General features: G+C 41.2%; 1 protein-coding gene across 1 annotated transcript in view; it reads left to right on the top strand.

Moving 5' to 3' along the window:
• The window catches only part of lpp (LIM domain containing preferred translocation partner in lipoma), a 227,219-nt gene that overhangs the window by 43,485 nt on the left and 160,540 nt on the right, over positions 1-23,194 (top strand). The window contains exon 4 of the mRNA XM_079574940.1: positions 16,412-16,584. Within this exon, the coding sequence (XP_079431066.1) occupies positions 16,416-16,584 (169 nt within the window). The 5' untranslated portion in view covers positions 16,412-16,415. The remainder of the gene's footprint in view (positions 1-16,411; positions 16,585-23,194) is intronic.

A 23,194-nucleotide genomic window follows, 5' to 3' on the forward strand; every position in this document is an offset into this window, starting at 1 on the left:
TTCTGTGCGGAGTTTACATGTGCTCCCCATGTCTGCGTAGGTTTCCTCTTGGTACTCTGTAAACATGTATAATAGGCCAGGATGAATGAGAGTGCGCATGTGGGACAACGGATGCAAATTATGCTACAATCCGGAGTGGCTGGTTCAGTAATACGCACTGACCCAACCAAATAAACCAATAAATAAATATATAATATCATTTTTAAAGGAACAAGCCACAGTTTTTCCATACTGAGATATGTTCTTCCCTGAGCTTAGACCAGTTGACACGTACCTGGTCTTTGTGCCAGTGGAAGAGCGTGGTAGCTTCCAACTTCACCCCCGTTTGGAGCCATAGGGATTTGCTGGGAGAGGCCAGATGCTAACAACATTTTTGCTCTTTTTGCGTGACTGAGCGCACGTACAAATACCAGACAGGTACGCATCAACTCGTCTAAGCTCAGGGTATCTCAGTATGTTTTAAGGCAACCAATACAATTGTAGTTAGTTTTTTACAAAAATGTTCTGACTATCTGCACCCCTTTAGTGTTATTGAGAGCACAAGTCACTTTCTCCATCATGAGATCAATAAAGTTCTATCTTATCATAATGAAGTTGCTTCTTTTGCGTCCGATTCAATCCTCGATCATCCGTTATTTCGCTCTTTGTTGCAGCAGGACCATCACCCCCCTTGGCCTGCTCTTCATCCCCAGCACCAACTGAAATGTGATTACTTAGTGCGGGATATTAACTGTTGTTTGGTGCATGGACACAGGCCGATTGGTTAGTGCCAAGTTGTCTCACAACAAGAAGATCCTGGGCACTATTCCGGACCCTGTGGTGGCTTTTAGTGAGGAGTTAGCGCGTTCTCTCCGTGTCTTTCCTCAGAGCACTCTGCACAAAAGGCTAATCCTACAATTAGATTGCCCAGACTGAACCTGGCTCGTGATCTGGAGATGAGTGCTGCTCTGGGGTCTCCCACTGCTCCTGACTCTTTGCCCCTGCGATATTGAAGGATGGGTCAAACGCAGATGACAAATTTCCCCTTTTATCTTTCTTCAATCAACCCTTGAAGTATAAGAATTGAGCTTTCACTTGGTTTTCCTTATCACATAATATAACCATTTTTACTTCTCAAGAATTGCCTTTTCTTTCGTATTTTTCTAATCTTACATCTCCTCTCTGTTTATTGTTGACATGAGTGGAGTATACTTTATTGAACTTGGCTGCAGCGCGGTTGGTGCCTCTTCATGTTGACTTGCGATATATTTACAGCTGTCACTCAGGGCCCTCCAGAGACGCAGATAAGATAAAACCTCCTGGGACTATATCAAGGAGCACATATACCGCAGTCATGCAAGCCATCCAATTCTATTTGATACCTCCCCTGCCAATACGAGCTGTCAGTCAGTGCTGAAGTCACAGAGCACATATTTACCCTAAAAGTTGGGTTTGTTTTCACGCGGGAGCAAAGGCCAAACTCGTAAACTACTCGCAACGGCTTTTTACTGGAGTCGCGCAAATCTTTTCAAGCTTTAGGTCTTGATGTAAGCGGCCCGTTTGAGAATCCCATAGCCTTCGTTTTCCGCGCACACTTCGTCCAGCTCTTCAGAAGGAGTCCCAAGGCGAATCGAGATACATAATCCCTTCAGGCTGTTGTACCTGTTCAAAACCGTCTCAATCTGGCCTTTCCGTCTTGGTTTCCAGAATGACCTGACCTGCTTACGTACTCGTTTTAAATCCTATCATCATGTTCACTCCCCAAGAAGAACCTCATCGGGTCAGTATTTGGAAACTGAAGCAAGACGTCAATGTGCAGCATGATACACATTTCTTCTTCTAAGTAGTTCAGCATATCAATTTCTGTGCTAATTGTTTGCAAATGTTTGGTGACTGAGGTTTATTTCTTCAGCCAGTATCATTAGAGGATATTCCTACGCCTATTTGATAATGGACAGTGTTATCAAATAAGTTCATCCTTTTTGTTTTTCTGGCTAAAAATACACCTGCTGATAACGTAAATCTTAAAGGGATATTTCAGGATTTTTGACATAGGGCCTCATTTCCTAGTTATCCAGAGTGTTGCTAATTTCTGGAGATTTTTTTTTTTTGCAATTCACGCAGTTCTTATATTTGAAGAGTTTCGTGGCGCTAGGCTAGTGCAAGGCTAGCACATTTCTACTGTATCAGCTAGCCTGCATTAAAGACAGTCTGACCCGCTCCACAGTGCACCTGAGGTAAATCACTTATAACACCAGACTAACGATATAAATGTTTGTGTCGATAGAATAATTTTTGGAATATAACTGACCTTGCATCACATGAATGATCGCATTTGGAGGGACTATTTTCTAGCAGATCACTCCGCCGCTGTGTAGCTTATACAACCACGAAGCTGATGCTGCTCAAATGTAAGTTCTTTTAAATGCAAAATGGTTAAAATAAAGGAATTACTGTAGAAATGCGCTAGCCTTGCACTAGCCTAGCACTGCGTAACTCTTCAAATATAAGAAACTGCATGAATTACAAAAATACTATCTCCAGAAATCAGCAACACTCACAACTAGGAAATGAGGCCCTATGTCAAAAATCCTGAAATATCCCTTTAATACGATGAACTAGATGAACTTTCGTCATCATGTGAGAGCGGCACAGTACGCCATGGGTTATTTTCTTTCTTATTTAACACGTCTAAAGCAGCACACTGAAGGCTGTTGATGATTATGATCTCATGGTGCTAAGTATGTTTGTAAATTACATTAACAGTCTTCTTTATACATAAATCAGCTTTTTTTCCTCCTTCGTCTTCACTATGGAAAAGCTTTGATACATTTCTATTTATAGTCATAGGGCTTTTTACTCGTTCGGTCTTTCAAGGAAATTCTGTGGCACCTGGTTTGGAGATTGCGGGACTATGATGAAAGAGTGTGTACGTTTAATGGTACCACTACAGTGGAATGCGCTGAGGTCGGTCTTGTTAATGAATCTTGCTAGTAAAAGCTGTGTTTGCTTATTTTGAGCATGAAACAAGTAAGTAAGTGCTTTATTTGTCATTGAACAACCGTAAAACGAAATTGTGTTCAGGTGTTTGTCCTGAGCCGCTGCGACTGAGCCGTGGGCCAACCTGTCCAGCATGATTTTGAAAGTAGGGGAAACCGTATCACCCGGAGTTGAACGTTCATTAGCCAGAACGATAGTCGGGATGGAAGGCATGTGAGTCTTGCCCGGATACCTTCTCGTTTATCCCTTTGTTGTTTCCTGTAGCGCCTCATGTGACGCCTCCACTGTGCTGCAGGTGTGGGGGGCTCTTGGTGCCTTTTCAGTGTTTCAGAAGAAGACATTTGTAGGGCTCAAATGTCTTTAGCTCATAATTCCTTCCTTCAGGACGACTATGGACTCTCTGCAGTAAAAAAAAATCCCAACAAAAACAAAGGCCAAAAAACAAAAAGCCTTGCGTACAACAATGTGGAACACAGAAATGCACGAATGCAGTTTGCAGAAAAAGGCAAATGTAGCTGTACCAAGAGAGAGGGAAGTTGCTGCTTGTTTACACGTCGATATGACAAAGACAAAATGTATTAAAACTTGACATTTAGTTTATTTTGAGCTATTTTTTTTACATTCATTTTGTCTTTCAAAATTCATACTGTTGCTACATTGATCAAAATTGTATCTTTTTGTTGCCATATTACTGAACTCTACTCTTTACCTTCTGCCTGGTAGTGACTCACAGCACCATTCAACAAAAACATGTACTACTATATTACAATAGTCAATTTAACTGGACTGATGTGGACACAGCTGGTTATCAATGATGGGTTTCTTTAGGTTTTTGAGAAAAATGATTCAAATCTACCCCTCCTGGAACCGCCACCTTAACGTGGTGGAGCTGGTTGCCCTGGTAGGGTCTCCCAGGGCAACCAGGTCCTAGGTGACGGGTCAGACAAAGAGCGGTTCAGAAGCCCCTTATGAGAGACCAACAGGCCCGGTTAATCGTGAGGCCGTCCTTCTGTGGACCCACCACCTGCAAGAGGAGCCATAAGGGGCTGGTGCAATGTGATTTGGGCAACTCCAACAGCTGCCTCCACGACCCGGAAACGGAAAAGTGGAAGAAGATGGATGGATGGATTCAAATCTACCGACAACTTACTCAGTTTATGGAAGCAGTGGAGCGAGATGAGAACAAGGCATAATATATTTTGAATATAGGTGGAGCAACAGTAACAGTGTTGTATAGTCTCTCTCACTTTATCTCTAAAACATCCAACAGGAGCTGTCCCGGCGATGGACTAATTTCTAATCCTATGCCTCCTCATCATGAACAAAGGGAGCTTCACCATCTTCTCTGCTTCCTGTCTTTCCCCTCAGATTATTTTCTGATTATTCCCCCCTCCCGTTTAACTCCTGGAGGTGACGCGAGGGGCTGGTGGGGGGTTGCCGTCTCCTCTTTGTAGTAGTCACACTCTCAAATCTCATTGGTAACGGTGATCATGCGGCTGAGGTCTTCACAATAGCTAATGGGGAAAACAAATCGTGTCTGCGGCGTTTATGGTTCGATTAACCCCTCTGTTATCCTGGAGTGTAATGAGGCTCATTAGCAGAGGCTGAATGTGTAATGGAACATGCCCCATGTTCTGTTGAGTGACAAGACACTGATGCAGCGCTGGACGCAGTTGGCACTTGTTTACATGTGTTTACAGCGTGAGGAAAACACACCAGTGGATATTATAGTGGTGGCACAGGCGTCATTAAAAGGAATAAATGTCACGCATGTAGTATTTCAATCTTCACTCTGCATTACAGGTACTAAAGCCAAATTAGGGCTGCACGATCAAATCAAAATCATCATCATTCATAATCTTTGCAATTAGCAAGTAAAGACTGCAATTATTTTGTCAACATTAAATTATCTTGTCCTCATGGGGTCTTATTTTATTTTAATCCCTTCAGTTTAGATCTCAAAAAGCATGCTCTGAAATGCATGTATGTGATGATGTTCGTTGGTCCAAACCTGCTCGACCTGTTGGGTTCCTGTGCTGCATTTACTGCTATGTGTGTTTTGTGAGAAGAGAAATGGAATTGACACATGAGAAGAAGAAGAAGAGGTGTTTTGTGTTTTGGCTACAAACTGTTTCCTGCAACGCAAGGTCTTCGACAGTCAGAGTGAGACGTGCTGACGGTGTTGTGGCTGTTCTGTGTTCTCGGTCTCGGTGTCAGGACCTGGTGAAGCTCTTTGTAAGAGTGTGAGAGAGAAAGGTGACTGTGCAGAGGTGATGCTGCCGGTTTCAAGTCAGAGCAGCGCAAAAAAATAGTTGTTAATAGTTGTTGTCTAATTGTCAAATAGGAACGACTGCCATCTTTTTTTTAGTCAATGAAGTAAGTATTGAAAACACTTACGAAAAACCATGCCTGACAAAACAAAAAAGTAGCCACCTGAAAGTCGCCACCAAACTGTTCTGATCCGGGGTCGCTGCTGTTGGTCAGGTCTAGGTTCAACACCACCTGCCCAGAGAATGAGATCAGCTGATGACCTGAACATGACCAGGCACGGACATATTCCAAGATGACAATGCCAGGCTTCATTGGGCTCACATTGTGAAAGAGTGGTTCACATGGATTGGCCACTCTCCCACTGGATCTTTTGACTTTGTAGAAACGTATTGAGACAATGCTACATCGAATGTGAGCTGTGATCAAAGCTTAAGACGCTCTAACGAAATATTAAAGCACAACCTTTTTTTTGTGCGGTGGCTTTCTTTTTTTGGTCAGGCTGTGTATAAAACCAGCAACTCTGAAAGCGAAAAATCTATTTGAAGATAGCATTGAGTTGGTAAGGGTGGATGTTTCAAAATCTGTGTTAAAAACTGCACAGTGACACAGTGATTGCTATATTTGGGTTTGTTGATGCACAATAAATGTATATATTTAACATACAGTGGGGAAAAAAAAGTATTTGGTCAGTTTCACATAGACATTCTATTGGATTTTTGCCAAATACTTTTTTCCCCCACTGTAGACAGTATGTACATATATTCTTGGTTTGCAGGTGACATCACAGCGTTCTAAAGGCCTATACTATTATATAGAGGAAAAATTGTTTTGTCCTTGAGGAAATTTTTGGTCTTGTACAGAGAGATTATGGACCCAGTGACTGATATTAATGATCCTTTTTCTAATCCATACATTTTCTTTGTAGCTACGACTTGTGAAAGTGTAATGCTGTTAATAGGGAAAACTGGCTCCTTCCCCCCCAGTAGGTCCGGTGACATCATCATATTCAAGAAACCTGCAACCCAGCAATATATATACAGTCAGCAGTTATTTGTTTTTTAATCGTGTAAAATGTTTTGATAGCTTCGTGACTGTCTTGCATTAAAAAAGAAAACAAACAAAAAACGGTGTGATTCTAGCATTACCAGTGCCCTGGAACTTGTGTTTGCAGTGGCTTCATTTCAGAACAAGATGTCGGTCTCGCATGCCCTCTGAAGCCCTGACTCCTCATCCATTTTTAAACACTTGCAAGAGGTCTAAAACAGCCTTTTGCTTTTATTAATATGTCAACACTGCGCATGGTGTCACCCATCCAGCTCTTTCAAATATTCACCCCGTGCAGGAGACGCTAGCAGACCGCTAATGACCACTTGAACTCGGGCCGCTTCCCCGGTCGACGCTGGAGCAGCTTTTTGTAGTTGTATGATGTTGGATTAACCTCTTCATCCATTCGAGCGCTGCTCCTCTTAAGTCCAACAACAACGAAGACCAAGCAGCAACTTCCTACAGAAGGAAACTGTAAATTTTTAATGTCTTTTCACTCGCGTGGCTGGGTTTGTGGGGTGTTGCGTCACAAACCAGGAGTGCTAATCCCAGTTGTTATGCTTTGGTTCACAGTCGTCATTGCCTGTTATCGTATATCTGTCTTCATGTTGCCACTGCCCTGTACATGGGACAGGACACAGCTGACCCTTCTTTAAACTAATGCAAAATAATACCAAGTTTATTACTTTACCTGCAGTCATCCAGGTTCTGTTTATTCAACCAGAAAAGTCCCGCGGACATTCACGATATCTTGAACCTTATATCCATATATCCTTTAACAGGATAAACTTTAGAGTTTTAGAACACAGAAAAGACCTCACCTTCTGGGATCGAACCCATGAGGCAAATATCCTAAGCGATGTGCCACTGTGCCGTGCATAAGTGAAAGAGTGAAATTGATGAAAGGCTTCATTGTTGCCCTACATAATTCATAATTAGAAAATCAGTCCCATATTTTGATAGCGTAAAAAACCTTCCAAAAACATGCCGTTTTGGATTTTGGGCTCCGAGCTATCAGATTATGGAGAGCATGTGAAATGTCCATAGTGTCACACTGTTATTTTTACGGCTGGGACAAAATATCGGATCGGATCATGATACCAAGTATCGATATTTTTATCAAGTATCGCAATCATTTCAATACTTGTGTATACAAATATTCAAAGCATGCACCAAACATTAGGTTGGACATTGGTGAAGGATGCACTAGATTTTGCCCTTCTGTGCTTCTTAAAACTTCTTAAAACAGCAAATGGCAATTTTACTCTACCATCATGTAACACTCAGACAGACGGCTGTTATGTTCAGAGGAATGAAATCCTGGAACTCTCTGCCTACAGACATTTCTAACATTGTAGACATAAACATTTTTTAAAAAGACTGTTGACACTGCAACAAATGAAATCATTTTGTCATTGTGTATTTGTGTTTTTGTGCTTTGAGGTAATGTGAATACCACACAAATATTTTAGAATGTGAGCTGAGATAATTGCATGAAAATGTGAATTTTATAATCTGGACGCCAGGAAGACCATTGTGGAGGCAATGGCTAATGGGGACCTTAATAATAAACAAACAAACATTTGGAGGTATTTAATCCTGCACTCCATTGTTTTCCAGTAACAGCACTTTGTTACATTTTGTGTTAAAGGAATAGGCCGCCGTTTTTACATACTGAGATATGTTCTTACCTTAGACGAGTTCTTTTGTACCAGACGGCGTTAGCATTTAGCCTCTCCCCCTCTCCTCTATAGCTCCAAAACAGGTCAACATAGAAGCTACCAAGCTCTTCCACGTTTTCCCTAGTTAAATATGGTTACGTGAAGTGTTACACTACAAAGTATAATTACACAAAATTAAACAATGTGGATTTTCTAAGCGGATAAAAGGAGGAACTATATTGTAAGGCGTAATAATACCAGGAGTAGTTTGGCATCCGCACAGTAAAGTGAAGATATTACAACGCGGATTTCGAACTACTCCTGGTATCATTACGCCTTGCAATATAGTTCCCCCTTTTATCCTCTTAGAAAATCCACATTGTTTAATTTTGTGTAATTATACTTTGTAGTGGAACACTTCACGTAACCATATTTAAAGAGGGAAAACGTGGAAGAGCTTGGTAGCTTCTATCTTGACCTGTTTTGGAGCTATAGTGGAGAGAGGGAGAGGCTAAATGCTAACGCCGTCTGCGCTGTGTTTACGTGATTGAAGGCACGGGTGAAGACCAGACAGGTCCTAAAGAACTCGTCAAAGCCAAGGTAAGAACATATCTCAGTATGTAAAAACGGTGGCCTATTCCTTTAACACACTTTTCAATCTCAACACTTCAGTAAATGGCATTTGGTTTATAAACTTTAGACACATGACCGTTTCTTTTTTACACATTTTAAGGTAAGCATATCACTTATGATAATTACCTACTGCATCGCAATACGTATCGGCCCCTGAGTATCATGATACATATCGGATCGTGTCAACTGTATCATCCCAGCTCGAGTTATTTTCTACCCCATTTTATTTTTATCCCTCCAAAACTCTGAGGACAAACAACAAACTTCAAACAGTTACCTTACACAGATCAAACTAGCCCCACATGATTTTGAACATACCTGATACTAGGAGAAAACTCCACCGAAAGGCCTCGTCTTGTGCCGGAAACCAGAAGGTTCTTGCTGTGAACCTTCACCCTGAATGTTTGTGTGTAAGCTCTCAGTTGTCCTGTATTAGTCCTAAGTGACACCGTTTACTGACCATAGACCCACATGTGCTGGCTCCAGTCCAGTCACTCTCTGTGATGATTTCTTTCTTTGTTACCGAAGATTTTACAGCTCATATTGTCCTGAGGCAATTCAGCTTCTTCCCTGCTACTGTAGTCTAAAATACACCCATTGTAGTCCCAAACCCATCGTCACTAAAGGCATAAAAACGCCACTTTTCTGGGTTTGACAGATTCCTTTTGACAAACACAAGTGATAGTGCTCTGAACTTTTGTGCAAGTCTGTCAGCGCCAAGATGAAGTGAGAAGAAAGCATTTCACAAAGCAAACCGCTACAGTATTTTAAACCCGCAGTGCCAAACCATAGTCCTTCTTTTGTATGTTTTATTGTGAGTCCTACCAAGTTGTTTTTGCTAGAAAGCTTGTCAATCTTCTCCACGCGAAAAATCCGTCTCCTGCTCTTGTCTGGTGCTGTTTTGGATTCTCGAGGGCCTTTCCCCGATGTTTGATAGTTTCCTGGGTGGATATGAAAGTTTAATGTGAGACAGGCACCTGCAGCAGTTCCTCAATGACAACTGCGAAAGAACAGTACATCTCTGAGCCGACAGACAGCATCTTTTTGTTTAAATAATGCTTCTGTCGCCGCAGCACTCAAAAGTACATTGGCAAACAACCGGGGCAAAACACTACAAGTATTGCCAGTCGCTGCACTGGCCTCGGCTCTTTGTCTTTTTTTAAAACCGCATTGTGAAGCAAATGCATAATTGAAGTGAAGTAGTCTGGGATTCACAGAAAACATGGTTCTGTTATAAAAATAAAATGTTACACCGAGGAAAAAGAGGGGCACTTGACAAAATCATCGAGAATAGTCGGTCTTTGTTATTGCTTCCTTTGGTTTACATTGGTGCAGGAGTAAGGGCACAGTTTGGGGATTTTTTTTTTTTCCCGAAAGCCACATACAAATCGAATCATCCTGCAAAATATCGCGATATATCACAAAATCGATATATATGTCATACCTCGAGTGACTCCCTCAAAGAAAGGCCAGAAACCCAGAGCATTTTCATCTGCTATTATTGTTTTTGTAAGCTCTCGGTTTTCCATAGTAAACAGTGGTTCTCAATCCGTCATCTGTACTGCACAGTGTGTGGAATAAATTGTTCAAACATAAAACGTCCTCAGCACCATAACAATCCAGTACAGATAGCAACTTAAAGCAGAACTAAGTAACTCATGCCCCTGGAGGCCATAAGCGGCACTGCAGGTGTCGTAGCATGTTACGTTTTTTACTCATTGTCATTGAGAATAAATACTACACTTGCAAAAAAGACAAAGGGAGAGGGGATATTGTACATCCAGATAAGCAAAGGAGATCATTTTTGTCACTCAAACTTGACTGCATACTGTTTAAGTGGCGCTAGCCCGCAGTTAGCTTTGCCCGTTAGCCTGTTAGCTTCGTCTTTGTGATTCTATTAGTGTGTATTGCGCCTCTGGGTCGGAAGCAGGGAAAGCTGCAAGTGTGGTTTTCTGGCCAGAGACACCAGGGGGTCTACGAAAAGGATTTATTAAAGGGGCTAGATGCAAGTTGGCCATTTTATACTCACTACTGCCACTTCAGGTCATACATGTAACTGCACCTTCTATATTACACTCATGCATGACGGAAGTAACACCTTTTTGAGTGACAGTGCAGGATTTTAAAGGCAGTTGTGGTGGTCTGGGATCATTCTACACATTAGGACATGGCTGGAACATCTAATGGGAGGAAAATACATAAGTTTGACATTTTTAAACTCTGTGTAGTCCCTTTAAGGCATAAAGTTACTTCGTTCTGCTTTAAGGACCCTTGTCTGCGCCTGCTATTACACATTAAGACTATTAGAAGTACAGTCCAACACTATAAAGCACTTTTGATGAGAAGTACACTGACTTTCATTTTTTTTTGTCTTCTTGGTAATTACAACTTTTAAATGTAATAGACTCTAATCTATTACGCGGTGTTTCTACATTTGTTACTCTACTATTAAAAATATTGGCCGTTGCATATAACAAATGAAAGTTTCGTCTTTCACACTCAGTTTTGGATGTGGCTCAGGCAAGTTTACCCAGTTTTACTCTGCACTTCTTGCGGATCATATAAACTTGTGCGACCCTTTCTTTTTTGGGCGCATTTGTATCAGTCGTTGTTATCGATAAAACATTTCCACGCGTCTCATCCTTCAGTCGTCGAGCCCTCTCAAAGTGGACGTCTCTCAAAGTGGACGTCCCGGAGCGAACCTGCCTGCCTGACAGCTCTTTCGCTGTGGCGCCGTCCCGCTGCGAAGGATTTGCCTGCATCAGTCGCGCCATTATTCAACACGTGTGCGCCATCTACACGCCAAGATCACTGCCGCTCTGCCTCGCTCCCTTTTCAAGCACCTCTTTTCTTGTGCGCTGTAAGCCAATTGTGCCCGTATGTAGGGAATGAAAGAACTGGGATGTACGCGGAGGACAGGTGGGTGTAGATGGCAGCTGAAGGTTTCTTTTTTGTGTGTGTGTGTGTGTGTGTGTGTGTGTGTGTGTGTTTGTGTGTGTGAATTGTGGCATTAGCAAACACATCAAAAGTAAAAAGGAGAAAAGCAAAGCACAGGAGGAGCGTGGATTTTTGCGACAATATTAAAATACGATTGGTGGGTGCGTGGGTGAACGAATGTAAACCCGGTATCAGTCAGACGCTGGATAATAAGGAAAAACATCACAGAGGAGGCACAACAAACAAAGACAAGAGCAATAGATGCTGCAAAATAGTTCAAATGTTTCAAGTGATTTGGGGAGGATGAGCTAACGGGGGAAATTCTCCGTCCGAGACAACTTTTTCTCTCCTCCTGCCTCATTCGCTGCTGCCGTATGTGGGCTGTGTTCACATGACCTAACATTTGACCTGAGGTATGGTTAACATCAATGTAATTATGGCAGCCTATAGGCCTCATTTGAAAGCTAAGACCTACAAAACGGATTGTTCAGATCGTTTTTGTTGCGTCGTCGCCTAGTTTGTGTCCCATTCTCACTCTTTTTTTGTTGTGTTTATGTCACGTTTTTATAACTTATTTATTGTGCTATTGATGCTTTTCTGGCATTTTTTTCGCGCTTTTTTGCGACATGTTTTTTGACCCTCTTTTGTGTCACTTTTGTCGCTTGTTTTGTTGTGTTGCTGCTTTTTCTGCACATTTTTACCGTTTTTATTTCCTGTTTTTGTCGCTTCTTTTAAGAAGCTTTTAGATTTGGGTAAAGTCAAACTGGAGAAAATGTGCTTGGCTCAGGTGGGGGTTAAGAGGTTAAACAAAAACTTGGACCCCCAGTCTCTACATAAAATGGCTATGGATCAGCTTATGTAACTTTGCCAGCCACACGCTCCTGCTTTCTATTCAAAAGCAGGAGCGTCTGGGACCTGGCCCACAGCCAGTCATTTCTTCGATACTTTTTTATCGATCCAGTCACAGATGCAAACTTGTAACATGGCATTGAGATGTGGAAGACTTTCTCAAGTCCCATATCATGAAGAAGAGCTTCATTTGATCATTATACAATTTAGGGCAGTGCGATGTGGCCTAAAATCTGTATCACAATACAAAAAAGATAACGATATAATTTGACGATATTATTGACAATGGACAAACTACTTGAATATCCCAGCCTTGCGCCTATTGGGAAGATTAATTCAGTGATATATTTTATTTTTCATTTCCTCGCAAATATTTTTTATTCATTAGTTTATTTGACAGGGACAACTGCAAAGCTAGTTTTGAACTGTTGTCTCTGGGCAAGTTGTATAATTTCAACAACAGTTATTAAATTTTAAGTTGAGGCTGCATAGTTACATAACATAGCATTTGTTCATGCAATTCACACATTAATAATATCTGAATGTATATTGCAATAACGATATGCGATACGATATGGCTCACCCTAATACAATAGTACGACGAAATTACTGTGGGCCAGCCTGACCAGCATGTTATTAGTGGTGAGGGAAATCTGAGGACTGACTACCGAAACCTACGCAGACACATGGGAGAACATGAAACTCCAGAGAGGCCCCGTCTGGCTGGGGATCGAACCCGGGGCCATGCAGCTGCGAGGCAAGAGCACTAACCACACTGTATAGCGGCACATCCGAACAGTTTGGAATTTCTCTCAGCTGAGTTTCGTGGTTTGTCTGTTGTTTTGACAGAAGATTGAACAGTTTCTTTTGTGTGATATTTCTTACTTATTTTTCAGTTATTGTGTTTCTCTCAGGGTCACGTGTTTCTCGTCGCCTGGTTGGTTAATTATGCCTCATCACACTGGACCATATTGGACCTTGATCACACCGGGTCTCAGGCTCCTTGTTGTTGTAATGAAGAGTAAAAGCGCGCCGTCTGGCTGGCCATGCTGCAACATGTGCAATTCGTGTTTGGCCATCATAGAATTATACAGGCCCTGCCCTCCGTGTTCGATTGTAACATCAAAATGTAGAATGTGGAACACTGGCGACGGGAGAATCATGTAGCACGCAGGTTGTAATGAATTAGCTGTCAGGAAAACACGCCGTCAATGCTAAACAAACTGGAACAATTAAAATGAGAAGTTTTTCGTGTCAAGTGTGAAATGTTGACCTGGTTGTGAGATTATGAGCGTTACGTCAGGGTTACAGCATTCAATTTGAGGCTTTCGTTTTGACAGTCAACAGAGGTCAAATCACTGTCTTCTGTGAACAATAAGCAAACAGTTTGAAGAAGTTGTTTCAAGTTCAAAGAGGGGCATGTTTTTTTTTTTTATATATATGTTTGTGTGAAGATCGCAAGAACATCTTTTTAAAGCCTTCCATTTCGCCCATTTTCCAGTCAAATGAAGAAAGCATTGTGATGATAAAAACTTATAAGATAAGATAAGATAAAACCTTTATTGATCTCACAAAGGAGAAATTCTTGTTACAGTCGGCGTTACTTCACAGTCTTATTGTACAGTCTGACAGCAGTGGGGATGAAGAAGAAGAAGAAGAAGATCTTTATTCATATAGCGCCTTTCACAGACATATAGTCACAAAGCGCTTTACATGAGACAATTGTACATTCACTCCACACACACATGGAGGCTTTGCGGTAGCGCTCCGTCCTGCACTGAGGGTGTTTCAGTCTGCCACTGAGAGAGCTGCACAGCTCTTCTACAGTCCCGTGCAGTGGGTGGGAGGTGTTGTCCATGATGGAGGTGAGCTTGGCTAACACCCTCCTGTCCCTCACCTCCTCCACAGAGTCCAGGGGGCAGCCCAGGACGGAGCTGGCCCTCCTGACCAGCTTGTTCAGTCTGTTCTTGTCCCGCTCTGTGCTGCTCGGGGCCAGCACACGGCAGCGTAGTGGAGAGCAGAGGCTACCACAGAGTCATAAAAAGTCCTGAGCAGAGGCCTGCTCACTCCGAAGGACCTCAGTCTCCTCAGCAGGTGGAGGCGACTTTGGCCCTTCTTGTACAGGGAGTTGGTGTTGTGGGACCAGTCCAGTTTATTGTTGAGGTGAACACCCAGGTACTTGAAACTGTCCACCTCCTCAATGTCCTCCCCCTGGATGTTCAGCGGTGTGTGTGGTAGTGGCTTCCTCGTGAAGTCGATCACCATCTCTTTCGTCTTACTGATGTTCAAGCACAGGTGGTTGCGCTCACACCAGTCCACAAAGTCTATGATGACTGACCGGTACTCCAGGTCGTTCCCCTTAGACACACAGCCCACGATGGCGGAGTCGTCGGAGAACTTCTGGAGATGACAGCTGTCCGTGTTGTATGTGAAGTCCGATGTGTAGATGGTTAAGAGAAACGGTGAGAGGATGTGACCTGCTCCATACCTAAAAAAAAACATGCTCTTCTCACTGGACTTTGTAAAACTGTTGTACTTTGGCTCAACATCAATGATCTGGACTGTGCCCGTTCGACCGGCTTTCCTGTAGCAGAGCGAACAGGGCTGCCTCAGAGGGAGATTGCGCCCATCTCACAGCCTTGTCAGTCCTGCCACCAAGAACAAGTCTCCCTTATTCAATCATATTTCAATCAAAACTGTATATCACCTGTATATTGCCTAATTGCGTTATTCAACCAAATGTTCACATAATGATTTGGGAGGTGTTCCAACTGGACCCAGATGGTAGAGCGAGTCATCTTGTAACCGGAAGACTGGAGGTTTGTATCCCAGCTTCCGTAGGTGCAGACTTTTACAGTGTCCTAGGGCAAGACACTTCGCTCACCTTCCCTTTGTTGATGTGGTGAGTGAGGGGCCAGATTGACAGCTTCACCTCTATTGTAGCTTACAGCCTACAACTTTAAATTGAATAATTACTTTAAAGGAACAGGCCACCATCTTTACATACTGAGATATGTTCTTACCTGAGTTTAGACGAGTTGATGCGTACCTGTCTGGTATTTGTGCGTGCGCTCTGTCACGCAAAACGACTAAAGGCGTTGTTAGCATTTGGCCTCTCCCAGTATATTCCTGTAGCTCCAAAAGGGGCGAAGTTAGAAGCGACCAAGCTCTTCCATGGGCACAAAGACCAGAAAGGTACGTATCAACTCAGCTCAGGTAAGAACATATCTCAGTATGGAAGAACGGTGGCCTGTTCCTTTAACCTCTTAACTCCCACCTGAACGGATTCCATTTTCTCCAGTTTGGCTTTACCCTAACAAAACCTCAATCAAAAAGTGACAAAAATTCAACAAAAAAGTGACAATAATTCAACAAAAAGTGACAAAAACTCAACCAAAAAGTGACAAAAATTCAACAAAAAAAGTGACAATAATTCAACAAAAAGTGACAAAAACTCAACCAAAAAGTGACAAAAATTAAACCAAAAAGTGACAAAAACTCAACCAAAAAGTGACAAGAATTCAACAAAATGTGACCAAAATTGAAAAAGATAAAAAATAAATAAATAAAAAAGGTGACACAACACAGCAAAAGATCAGTTTTGTGGGTCTTAGCTTTCAAATGAGGTGCTACACAGGTCTATATAATAGCCAAAGAGGACAGAATGCATTTGGTTTAGGCGGGTGGTAAGAGGTTAATGCAATTGTGAAGCGTCTTTGAGACTCCAGAAAAGCTCTATTTCCTTTTTGTGCCTTAATGCACTCTTTTGGTCACTTTTCTTCCACAACAGTTTTTACCATTACTTTTACCAACAAGTTCTTCCAATTATTTTACATAAAAAACGGATTATAACACGTGTGTGCACTCCGGAGAGCATGCACCTGGCTTACCAGTATTCGGCTGGTCATGTGGAGTCCATGTGAGCTCTGTGCGTCATTATCCAATGGATAAATCCAATTGTTTCCACAGCAGGAAGTCCTTCCTACCACATCTGAAAATTGAAATCCTTTGTTTCCTTATTTATTCTCTTTTATCAGAGTCATGTGGAACCAGGGAGAGCAGCCGGAACAAGTGTCTGCCAGGATGGAGACCACGCCCTCTTTAGGTAGTGCCAGCATCTCTGTGTCCCAGCAGCAGACGCCCAAGAAGTTCGCCCCCGTCGTCGCCCCCAAGCCCAAATTCAACCCCTACAAGCCCCCAGCAGATGCAGGTAAGGCCTCAAACTGAAACATAAGCTGAATATACGGTAAATGTACAGGGTAGGGTGTGGGAACTTCCTTCTTGGTGATATGTTTGTGTCCAGCCTTTATTATTTTCCCCTTAATCTCTGAGACTTTTTTAGTAACGGTAAAAACAACTCAACCCAAAAACAATAATCGACTCCATATCTCGGTCTTAGAGTCGACTATCCATTATTGAAACATGGATCCTCAAAGTTGATATTTCACGTTTAGAAATGTGCAATGATGTCAATGTAAAGAACAGACCATAAGAAGTGAGAGTCTGGGCTGGTCAGGAGTTTGAATTGACCTGGAGCTCCCTCTGTAGGTAACAGTAGGAAAGACTCGTCATAGAACAGAATAAACAAACCTTGATTTCTGGCTCTTTAAAGCTCAAAAATACATTGTTGAAAGGTAGCCCGGCAGTATCTTTACACATTGCAAGAAAAAAGATTTTGGATTTGATCATCTACAGACACCACATATTTTGTCGGTATAAGAGAAAATGTCCTTCTACGTTTAATGTTGCTGAATACCACAAAGCTGACCTGAAGTGCTCTGTGTTTTGGCTTTCACTGTACAGGAACCACAGTTCAAGAATACATGTGCGTGTTATTGAGTCACAAAATCCTTTCATCAAGTAGCTCCAACTCTCCTGTGAAGTACTTTTAAAAAATAAAACTGTCAGAGTTCTTGCTTTGATGATACTTGAGTGACAATGGAACTTATGCAGAGTGCACCGCGCTCCTTGAATATTTTAATATATTTATTTTAATGTTTGTTGATTGTGTTCAACGCGTTCATACACTGCCTAACCCCAAAAAACATTGTTACAAAAAATGTTTATTTTGTTTGAGCGCCTTTAGCTTTGATTACAGCACATATTCACTCTGGCGTCGTTTACTCCAGGTACTACGCTTTCCCATGTATACAGACAACATCTCTGGAATCGGAATGGAACAGTTAAGGGGGGGAACAATTATCCAAAAACTACTTCAACAACCACTGAACTATGAATATAGTTTTCTACTAAATAAAATACAAAGACATGGAGAGGAGCAAAGGGGTTCAACAGCCCATAAATTCATTAAAAAAAGCGGAGAATGCTAGCATGATGCTATATGTTAGCATCGTGCTAATTCTAGCGTTAGCTAGCGCTTGCTATGACTGCCTATTTTTCACTTCTACAGAACAATCTGCTGTGAGAAAATATCCAATGGACCCGATTTACATTGGACTTTATTTGTATGTGATAAACAAGTTCATATTCCACCAGAAAATGGCTAAAAAGGGTGAAAAATTGTGTTTCCCAAAAGATTCTATTTCCCCCCTCGGCGAGGCCACGCCCCCTTCTGTGACGAGTTGCCGTCTGTGTCTATACCACTGAATATACGATACCGAGTACTAGGTCAGGGCGATGTGGCAAATAATCTATATCACGATATAAAAAAGAAATATCACGATAACGATATATTTGATGATATTATTGACAATGGGCAAATTACCTGAAAATCCCAGCCTTACGCCTATTGGGAAGATTAATTCAGTGATATTTGTTTTGTCATTTCCTCGCAAATATGATCTACTCAAGCAGTTTAGATCCTTCATTTATTTTTTTCTTTTTGAGCGCCTGTCCCCATACTCTACAGTCAGTGTTTTTGCTGCTCTGATGGAGCTGAGCGTGACGTAAATTACATCATGTCCACAGCGATATCAAAAATGTCAATAATGTCAAAAAAGTATATCACGATATCGATATGCGATACGATATGGCCCAACCCTACCGAGTACCAGTCCGATGCCACAGCAAGTGAATAAAAACAATAAACCTATTCACCTTATTCCGGAGGCTCGTCTGGGCTCGTTAATTGTGCCCGCCCCTTTTCTTCTGTCTGTTAACATGGGACTGGAGATTTCCACATAAAATCAGTCACTACATGAAAACAAAGCCGTTTTTCGGCTGCGCAGAGAAACGGTGCAGTGTTGACATGTTGATGCAAATGAACATTGGACATTTTACACAAATCAATCGACTAAACATCAGAATTGAGTGGAGAACATTTTCCCTCGTTCTCCGTTTAAATGAACGGGCTTCGCGTTCTATCGGAAGTGTCTGTATAACGGAAGTGCCGAGACAACACAAAAAGTGGCAAAAGTGGGCGGGGCGGAATAAGGTGAATCGCACAGGGCTTATTAAACAAAGTCTGTGCGCCCTGTCGTGTGCTTCATGATTCCAAGTAGAAAGCAAAGGATGGCTGATTATTATGGGTGTTTTAGTCTGCATAGCCCAAAAAACACAGTTTAGTATAGGATAGACTTGGGATTAGATATCTGTGGTATGACATAAAAGGTATCGGAACAACCCTACTTCACACAGATCCCAGATGGCACATGTCTGCCTTTATGTACACAAGTTCCCCTCCTTCCCCCTCCCCCATATTGCTGCTACTTCGAAGGACTTTGGTCGTGTCTCTGTTTAGTGTTTGTAGAGTTTTTTCATCCACCGATCCTCTCACTGCTCGTACAAATACAAAAATATCCCGAGTACCACTGACTTTTTCACTTTTCTCGTGTATGCCACAAGGCTCTTAGAGTAGGAGGATAGTGATGACCAGCAGCTACAGATTAGCCCTTTAACCTTTGGAAAGGGTGTATACTGTCTAAAACAGTCACCTGCTCTTTAAGTGAGGGAAGTTTGCGTTTTCGGCTCGTGTGCCAAGTGGTTCATCCCTTTTAAGCACTATCTAAACAGTGATCTAAATTGCCAATGAGTTCAAATTAAGTTACCTAAATTGTTATTGAATCCTCATTGATTGTACTACCTTGGTTCCTTTCTGACCTTACATGTCATTGTATAATAACGTTGTTGTAACTCAGAAACTACCTTCCCACAATCCTTACCAACAACTCTGCAAAATACTGTAAACACACTTTCACTAAACCTTCATCTTTCAGCCTGGGCTTTGCTGTGGTGGTGCCTGTTGCCTTGTGTGTGTTTTGCGATCGTGTGACGTGTGGGAAACGTTTGCAGCGGCGGCGGCGGCGGCGAGAGAGAGAGAGACCAGGAAGCCGCGTGCTGGCTGCTGTTTCCAGTCTCCGGGGAAATGATGTTTGCTGTTTTTTAAACGCCGGTCGTGCGCAGTTCTGTGCCTCTAATGGTGTTTTCAGAGTTGGCTTTGCACTCCGTAGGTGTCTGATATTTAGCATTCATATTGTAATGTGTCACGGGTCATAGCTGTTATTAGAAAGGCTGTATTTTAGTGCGTGGAGTAGAGGCAAATGTGGCTTTTGGTGTAAGTCATTTAGCTCTCCATTGGGGTTGATTTCCACCTTCAATATTTTGTCTTTTTTTTTTGTATTTGGCTTATTTAAGGCGAGACACTGCAGGTGAATAGGGAAAAATGTATATTTACAGATATCAATTTGAAACTTTTGCTGTAGAACATTGGCATAAATGTAAGAAAAAAATACATTGCAAGTTTTCTGTCATTTTATCTTTTCAAATAAGAACAAGGTGTTTTATGCCTAAAAATGCCCCAAATTTCCCATCTTTTCAGCGACGAAATCTGAATAATGGATGGAGCTACATTCAAACTTATGGTTTCATTTTATTGATGAATGAGTTACCAAGATTTTTTCAGAGGGGATTTTGGATTTCTTGTTTAGTTTTAAAATAAGCTGTTTTTAAGTGGAAAATTTGTAAAAATGTATTTTTCGCCTCATTTTTTGACATTCAAAACTCAATAAATGGGGCTTAGGGATTAAATAATAAAAAATCCCTCTGAAAAAATCTTCCAAATATTGTTCAGTCCAAGGCTGGAAAATTTGAAGTCTTTAGGTCCGACTGACGTGGACATAGTGTCGCCACAATGACAGAAAAATGTGTTTTGAGAAAAAGGCCCTTGAAATTTTGTTCTCCCATATAACTCTATGGGCAACCATTGAATCAGCGCAATATTTGAACATGTTTTTGTGAAAATTAGGCATATTTTCTGTTTCCGGGTGAAAGCTTGTATGTTCAGAGACCAATTTGGCCCAAAACCTGAAAACTGAAAAAAATGAGTTTTGCCTGTAGTGTCTCCCCTTAACCCCCTTGTCTTTTGGAGGGGCAACCACTCTGCCAGCTATATCACAGGTCGGGAACAGTTTGCGAGAACCGAATAAGGTTTTTGCAAGAATTCTGCAAGATAAAAACGATTAAACCCATAAAAAAAATGAAATGCATGTGAGCTTGGCAGCAGTCCATTTTAGTTTTCTCTTTAAAGGGATTCCATGTTTAAAAAGTGAATGGTATTGTGTTGGTGAAATAAAAAAAATTGAATCTAATTGAACACCCAGTACAATCGAAAATATTTTTTTTTAGTTTGATCTTACTTTGTCAAACAGAGAAATGTTCTTGAACTGAGAATGCGAGAATGACGACAATTCTGAGCCGCTGCTGTTCTCGCTCCCGCATCTTTAAGATTGCACAACGCAGGTAATGATGATTTAGTGCCAACTCCGGTGAACGGTGCGTGTGCGAAAAGCAGATTCTGTCACATCTGCTGTGTGTTTTTAAAACCTGTAGCTTCAGCCTCGAGATCAAATCCAAAAACTGCAAGTCTTAGGAAACGGTTCACCTGTATCCCTTAGAAGCCTTGATTGGCCATAACATTATAACCACGTGTGCTCTTGATAACACTTAATAATAATGTAACGATACATTTTTGGGCTCGATATTTATCGTCTGTACATCTATTAGCATTTCCCCCCTGTTTTTTCTTTGTAAAACTTTGATTTCTAACTGAAGCAAATTGAGTTACATTATATTTCATGTTTATTGCAGCTTGTGTGGTATTTTAGGATGTGATTAAGCACTTTTAGAACAAAGGTTTACTTTCATTTTTATACCTGAGAGATGACAGTATCGAGTGTCATTAGAGTCAATAATATCGTTTATCGCGATACTTTCCTGCCTCAATATATCGAACCTCAAATTTGTTATTGTGACAGGCCTAGTAGGAGTGAAGTAGTGATTATTATAAACTTTTACCATGCTTTTTTTTTCGTGTTTATCCTCTATGTTTGGCCTGTCCCTTCAATTCAGTGATTCCCCACTAGGACCCCTGAGGGCACGCCAGCACTCAGGGGCAGTTGAAATTATTTCAGATTAAAAAAGAAAAAGCGTCTGACTACTGTCTGCGTACACTGGTGTGTGAGTGAGTGGGTGAATGGGTGAGTGGTTCCTTGCTGTAAAGCGCTTTGAGTGCCTACTAGGCCTGTCACGATAACAAATTTGAAGTTCGATATATGGAGGCGGGAAAGTATTGCGATAAACGATGTTTTTGACTCTAACGATACTTGGATACTGTCAACTCTCTGGCATAAAAATGAAAGTAAACCTTTGTTCTAAAAGTGCACAAACATATCCTAAAATACTACACAAGCTGCAATAAACATGAAATATAATGAAACTCGATTTGCTTCTGTTCAAAATTAAAGTTTTTCAAAGAAAGTTTAGGGGGAAATGCTATAAATGAACAGACGATAAATATCGAGGCCAAAAATGTATCGTTTATCTGTTTTCTATCGAACGATAAGTCGATATAGTATTTATCGTAACAGCCCTTGTGCCTAATGTAGGTGGAAAAGCACTAAGTATATTAGTTTAGACCATTTACCATTTACCAAAAAAAGGCAATTGCATTTATTAAAAGAATGTCAATAAGAAGATTGAGAGTATTTTGGCCTTGATTTGAACATCTTTTTACTATTATAATATAATACTATTTTTAGTTGATAACGTTTGATATAATATGTTGCGTTAATGTTGCAGAATTCTTTCAGTCGGAGGGCAAGTACCAATACAACTCTACGAGAGAGAAACCGTTTTGGAAAGAAATTTTCAAAAACAAAATGTCCAAATATTTTTGCTGATCATTATTTAGCAGTGATTGGATTCACAAACCTGTCCCATTATTTTCATGGCTGAAAGTCCTTTCTACTGACTTTTTGAATATTGTCACCACTTTTGGACGCCTTTATGAGGAAATAATTAGACCATAGTAGATGTGCTGGAAGAGAGGACTTTGAACTTTGTGACAGTTTTGTTTCATGTGAATTGGCCCTGGAATTCCAGCGAAATAGGCAATAAATCTAAGACTAGAAATCTGCATAAAGACAGTTACAATAGTTACCGGCAAATAATTATCAGCTGCTCCCCTTAATTTCAAACTGTTGTCTCTTTAGAATGTTGTGATGTCATGTGAATCCACCCACGATGTATAAATAGATGTAAATAGTAAGTAAAACTAACCGAGGACTGCACATTATCACAATTAATTTTGATTTCTGGCTCGTTTTGCCCCAGATTTTGTATGTTTAAGTAATCTGAATTTAGTTATTGCAGTATTTAAATGTTTTTGAACGCCGCATTAGTGCCGCTCCAGTAATCAGTGTCTTTCCTGTTCAGTCTATGTTTTCCAGTGCTGTTTCTTAGATGTTTGAATGGAATTATATCACTCTGCAATTGAGGTTTTGTACCAGAAATCTCCTTTTGTACATTTTCATGGTTCATAATGTCTCAGTTTTAGTCTGTTTAATTTCTCAAAGCCATTTATG

Source organism: Gobius niger (assembly GCF_951799975.1).
Source record: "Gobius niger genome assembly, chromosome: 17".
Taxonomy (NCBI): Eukaryota; Metazoa; Chordata; class Actinopteri; order Gobiiformes; family Gobiidae; genus Gobius; species Gobius niger.